Genomic DNA, 6,414 nt, shown 5'->3' on the forward strand with positions numbered 1-6,414 from the left:
CGCTCCCAGCGCCGCTCCCGCCGCAGAGCGGGGCGAGGCCGTGCCCGCGCCCCCGGCCCGAAACGCGGGCGTGGCGAGGAGGCGGCGGAGCGGAGCTGGCTGCGGGGAGAGCGGGCGGCCGCCGCCGGAGGGGTAAGGGCACTGGCGKGGGCAGCATCCTCCCCGCAGCATCCTCCCCGGGCGGCGGGAGCGCGGGCGGTGCGGCAGAGCAGGCCCGGGCTGGGGGCGCTCCGGCCGGATCGGCTGCGGGAGGGGCGCGCTGCAGCGGGCTCGCTTCTTCTTCTGCCCGGGCGCCTCTTTGTGTTTCCCTCCCAGCGGCTGGGTCCGGTGTGGCGGGATTCGCGTGTCCTCACCCAGGGTGAAGCAGTGACCTCAGCTTTCCTACCTAAAGCCTTCAGTCGTGTAGCGGGCGTTGTTAGAATATCGCATTCGTGGAAGTGGCACTACTTTTTCTGAGAGTTTTCAGCGCTTTCCTTTGTTTGGTGACTGGAATAACTCCGTCTCACCAGTYTTCCTGTCCGAGTTGAATACCTTTAATTTCATTAGAGTTTTGGAAATCATAAAACAAAAGCTTTAATCAAAGTAATATTTTGAAGTGCACCAATAGAGGATATTTTGTGTCAAGTTAATTGTGGATTTCAGTTTACATTTTGGCAATGACTGCAAGCCCTTTTACCTACTTTTGTTCTTAAGTTTCAATACTGGAAGACTTTATCTACAGTCTAATCTTTATTGATGTCTGGCTCCTTTTAAGTAGATATGAAAAGCATGCTTTTTGCATGCAGGCACTGAAACGTGCATGCCAATGTAATACATAAAACTGCTTGAACAAACTGAAGTCCATGAGGCTGAAGATAAGCTGTCTTCCCAAATCAACAGTGTGTACTAAAAAATGCAGCATCCTTCTTTCTCCCCCTCTTTCTTGTAACTAGGGGAGAGTTACAAATGCTCTATGAACCCGAGTTTTTGTTGCTCATGTAGGCCAGTCCTTCAATCCACAAATTACATTACTCTCTCTTATGCATTTGCAGCCAACAAACCTGGAAGAAAGACTTTGTCTTGGAGCTAACTCCTGAGCATTTTGAGAACATTCATCATGAAGTATGTAGTACAGGACTGGCTCAGAGTAACTACCTTGCTGTTCATAGCTCAAGCAGTTTCTGCAATGGTTCTTCCCAATGCCACGCTGTTAGAGGAACTTTTGGAAAAGTACATGGATGAAGATGGTGAGTGGTGGATCGCCAAGCAGAGAGGGAAAAGGGCTATCACAGACAGTGATATGCAAAGTATCTTGGATCTTCATAATAAATTACGGGGTCAGGTGTATCCACCAGCTTCCAATATGGAATATATGGTAAGAAAAAACGGATAGTGACATGGAGAAAAAAAATGTTCTTAGAATAGTTGCTATCACTTTATAAAACAGCATACTTTCAATCTTAGCTTGCTTGTCTTTTAATTTTAAGAACTTGTCACTTGTTTGCCTTTTTTTTTTTTTTTTTTTTTTTTTTNGCAGGTATGAACTGTGAGATAAAAATGCCTGTTTGTGGATCAAGTGTCATGCTCTACTGATATTAATGTTTTTAATCTCTCATAGCTCTCCTAAATTTAAGTGGCAGTTCCTCATCATTAGAGGCCAGTTTCCAAAATTGTGGTACTCAATATGGTTGATTGTGATTGTGGCCTAAAAATTTACTAAAAAGAGTACTGAGCTATGAAATTCCAAAATAGCATGCATGTATTCTTTCCCATGCTTCTAGGTTGGATGGAATTTCTGAGTAAAATGAGGGTCTTGCAACAAGAAAGTCTTCTATTTAAGTTGGYATGTATTTTTGGAGGGCTGTATATTTCTGTGTTCAGATTAATAATGTAATGCATAAATTCTGTTTGTTTTTTTTTTCCTTAAGAAGCCTCTATATTTGGACTATTATTAGTGGCATTGAGTCCCATGTTGCTGAACTTTGTTTTTATGCCATAGTTCAAGGCTATTTCTATCTCTTCTTGCTAAATAGATGACATCAGGTCATTGGAGCTTTCGAGAAGTCTAGAGATTTGACAAGAATGGGCAAATTTTCTTGTTTCTGCACCCTTTTCCTGTGTCCACCTGGTTTATTACTGACCTATCTGTTCATGCACCAGAGAAGTTGGATTGGCATAGGTTGAGTTTGTATCCAATATTACACAGTTTTCATGACACTTTTCCATGACAGAGGTTTTTTATTAACACATTTCYGGATCAAAGTATCTTTCCCAGATTGGAGTGGTGTCGCTCAGCTTGAAGATCTGATTGAACTGAGCACATCTATGTCCTGGAAAAAACATGTATGTCCTGCTTAAACCATCAGTAGAATCATAGGATGGTTTAGGGAGGGGCCTTTAAAAGTTCTCTAATCCACCCCCCATTACAGGCAGTTTTACTTTACTTTACCTATATGAGTGTAACTATATTAGACTAAGAGCCATCAGAGAATTAGTTCACAGAATCCCAGGACATGTTGTCACATATCATCTCCAAATGAAGGGATGACAATACCTCAAACCTCTTTACCCCGTTCAGTTACAATTGTGTGCACAGATCCTTAAACTCTTTTTTCTGTTGTGACTTTTTCAGACCTTGCTATAACAGAAGTTAACATTTTGTTCCCAGTCACTYAGGTTGATTTTGTTTTTTCTGGAAAGCTCAAGAAAAAGCTATTTGGTCTTTTCGTAGAAGAAGAATTGGGAAGACTGTTGTTTTCCTGTCTTGAAATGCCACAGGCCTTTTACTTGAGATTCTGTGAAAGTGTAACTGATTCGGAGTTACATGCCTTTTTCCATTCCTAATGCCATATTACAATTGCCTGTCTTATATATCTTGGAAAGAATAATTTGGATATACTCACTGAAGTAAGGTTTTTGATGGCTGTATTCAAAGATTCCTCCAGCACTGCACACACTTGGKCTTAGACTTAGGTCTACATCTGGAACAAGTTTTTTTCGTTTTGTTGTTGTTTTTTTCTGTGCTCTCCAAGGATGCCTGAGCCAGACCACAAGTAGCATGGAAAAGCAATTACCCAATTTTAACATCAAGGATATTACTTAGAACAGGACAGCAGCTTTCAAGAGGGTGGGATTCAATTTTGGCATAATGTCCAAAGGAATCAGGGATTAGCCAAGGCATAGGTTTGAGATCTGTGAAGGCAAAGGGTCTCTGTAAATTGTGTGGTTAGAGGGATAGATACCTGTGGAGGGACAGGGACCCATGAGAAGGGCATGGGAAGAGCCTCAGTGGTCAACAGGGTGCTGAGAAATCAGTGTTACAGAGAGAAAGAGCATTTGATGAACAGGTGTGGTTTGGTTAAGAGCTGTGACTGTGRCTTGGATCAGAAGTTTATGGAAGGAGSTTAAGAGCACAGAAATTTGCTAAARSAGGCTATTKGAAAAGTCTGAACCTGTAAGTKAGTGGGGAAGAAGATTGTGTCTGGAGGAAGCAGGTGAGAGTCAGTATTGGGAATGGAGACAGGATGGTTTAGAAGCAGTAGGAATCCCACACTGCTTGAATAGAAGGAGGAAATGACAGGATTTCTGATTGCTTGCACAAATATTTTTATGGTACTTGTTGAGATTTTCCTTTCMGTGTCTTACCAAAGGTAATGAACARTGCTCCAGAAGAGGAAAACCATCCCTCTAAATGCTTCCCCATGAGTGCAGCTGAAATACTTTTGTCTACTTCTGCTAGATTTATTTGGTAGTAAATGCTTCATGAAACTTGAAAAACCAATATAGACATGGTAGCAAACAGATCTCCTGCTATGGGTGCAGTCATGTCCCTGCAAACTGCCCTTTGTACTTGTAAACCTTTTCCTTTGAATAGAGCTAGTTCTGCTTGGGGGAATGAATTTGAATGTATCACTGAAACTGAATGGAGATGATCGATGTCCCAGTGCCTCACTGATACACCTGTGTGTCCATAAATCCGCTGTACAGTTGAGAAGTTTAAGGTCTCCAAGAGTGCTTGGAGCTGAGAGAAGTTGTTTGGGGCTGCATGCTCTCACTGCACTGTGAGGTTTCTTTAGATGTTCCAGGCTAACAGGCAGCTCTGGCTGAAGTACCTCTGTCCTGCTCCTGCCAATGGAACATACCTGAGTTGATGATCCAAGTACTTAAAGAATCCAATTTTATTTTTAAAAATGTAATTTTAAGGTGTTTTTCTTTCTGAGTCATGAAACTGTCTCCCTGCCTTGCTGAACCAGATGAGTACCAGTGCTGATAAAAGAGCATTGGAATTCAAAACTAAGGAACGGGTGGGATGGGGAACCACCCTGGGCAGGAGCTGTTTATTGGTTATATGACAGATTTACAAAGTCCTGCCTTACCTTTGAGATAAGCTCTCAAGCATACAAGATCTTGGTTCTATTAAAAATGAAAAAATCCAAGGAAAACTAAAAAGTTGCATTACTGAGCTGTACACTTTTCCCATATGCTTTGAAAAAGAAAATATTTCTGCTCTGTCACAGTTCAGAGATCTAAAGTTACCATCTGCAAGRAGATTCACAGTAGATAAGTCTAATGAACAAAGCGTTCTCATGGTTTTCTGGCTGAACTTACTGGATGAAAAGTTCATCTCCTCGAGTACTGTGGCTCTGGTGGTCAGCAGTAATGGATTCCTAAGATAAGAGGATAAGAATAGGGCATGTGAGAAGAGAAACTTCTGCAATGAATCTCCCCAGCTTCCAGCAAACAGCAGCTTAGGGACTTCCTCAATCTGCTGCTGTACTCTTTGAGTCAGATGGAATTTTCTTTGTGAATCTGAATGCTTCTGAGTCCATTTCTATTTTTTGAATCCATAGCATCAATTTGCAGAGCTTTTAGTTATGCAGTGAGTGCTTTTTTTTTTCCCCTTTAAACTTGATCTTCTATTTGATGCCTTATTTTTCTTTATTGTGAGAAATTATTTCTTCAGTGATCACTAGGCTTTCATCTGAAGAACCCTAATTTGAAAACCGTTCCTTCTGAAAAGCTGCTCCATTTTGTTCTCCTTCTCTATCTGCTATGATTCTTCTGTTTCAATCAAAAGAGAACAAATAAAATGGTGGGTAGTTATGGCATTCTGCCTATGGATATAATTGCATTTTTTTTCTTCACTTCCTAGTAATTTCTAGTATTCTTTGACTTTTTGACTTACTGACCTACAGCTGACGTGTTTTATAGAGCTGTTCACAATGACTTCAAGATCTTTCTAATGTGCTAAGGGGTCATTTATTACACAACTGGACATATAGTTGGCTGTTATCTCCAGCAGTTTGTTATCTCCTTAGTGTTTCGTATGTATTCACATTGAATGCCATCAATCACTTAGTCTTCCAACCACTTAGCACTAATGGGTCTCCTGTCTTTATCTTTCATTTTTCCTATGCTTAAGTAGTGAATACTATATTGCATTCCTTTTTTGGGGGCTGTTGTGATGATGTTATGCTGCAGAGACCATGGACATATCTTGCAGGGAATCTGAAAATACGTAATGTTCTTAAATCTTTTTCCTATCATTTATCACTTCTTTCTTTACCTTATGACAGCTTTATTTTATTTGTTAATTTTTAAGAAACTTATGAACTTTATGGAAAACTTWACTGCACTTGACCTTTTCCACATGTTGACACCTTCAAAGTCTAATATATGTTGGAATAATTGTATATTTAATATATTTGTATCTTACCCTATGAAATCATCCCAGTGGAACTCAGTTTTTAGTTTTTGGTTTTTCAGGATTGTGTAGAGTATTTAAAAACCATTAACAATTAAAAATTGTTAAGGTGGTAACAAGGTAATTTGAAGAGAGAGAGTCATTACAAGTTTTATGAGCAAGTTCTTCCAGATTCTTGGAGGATATTTTTTATTCCTSGCAATTTGGTACAGTTAATATTTTCAGTTTCAGCTATTATTTCTTAAGGCTGGTATGGATCCTCCACCTCATCTTCTGTCTTTTTCTATGTAGAAGAATACTGGTGTGAGAATGTGCATAAGTGTGTAACTTTCTCTGTAGAGAACAGTGTTGCAAAAGTTCAGTTAACTCTTCTGCAGTGGCCTTATATGACCTCATGACTGCATGTTAGATCATTCTTTCCTAGACCTATTCCTTCAAAGCTGAGAGAGTTTTTGGGTTGTTGACATTATGACTTAAATAGAAAAAGAAAAAAAAAAAAATTGAGGTTATGATGAACAGTGTATTATGAAAATGCATGGCAAATGCATGTTGTATATTTTTTTATCTGGATTGTTTCCTTTTAAAGAAAGGTGTAAGGAACATTTTGCTGTGCACATGAATTTAGCAGTACTGGAAAGAGTGGTTTAATAAAACTTGAAAAACTTTTTGAGGCACCATAAACCTAAAACTTCCTGAACTCCTAATCTGGTTTTTGTTTTGATTGTTCTTTG

General features: G+C 40.0%; 1 protein-coding gene across 4 annotated transcripts in view; it reads left to right on the forward strand.

Annotated features, from left to right (window-relative positions):
- The window catches only part of CRISPLD1 (cysteine rich secretory protein LCCL domain containing 1), a 35,836-nt gene that overhangs the window by 483 nt on the left and 28,939 nt on the right, over positions 1-6,414 (forward strand). For 2 of the 4 annotated variants that reach the window (XM_057363959.1, XM_057363957.1), the window contains exons 1-2: positions 7-132; positions 1,032-1,354. In XM_057363959.1, the coding sequence (XP_057219942.1) occupies positions 1,097-1,354 (258 nt within the window). In that variant the 5' untranslated portion in view covers positions 7-132; positions 1,032-1,096. Of the gene's footprint in view, positions 1-6; positions 133-1,031; positions 1,355-6,414 lie in introns of those variants that run through there. The other 2 variants (XM_057363958.1, XM_057363960.1) reach the window with 2 other exon arrangements.

This window comes from Malurus melanocephalus, unplaced genomic scaffold, assembly GCF_030028575.1.
Source record: "Malurus melanocephalus ecotype Western Australia unplaced genomic scaffold, MMel_1.1 scaffold_32, whole genome shotgun sequence".
NCBI classification, from domain to species: Eukaryota; Metazoa; Chordata; class Aves; order Passeriformes; family Maluridae; genus Malurus; species Malurus melanocephalus.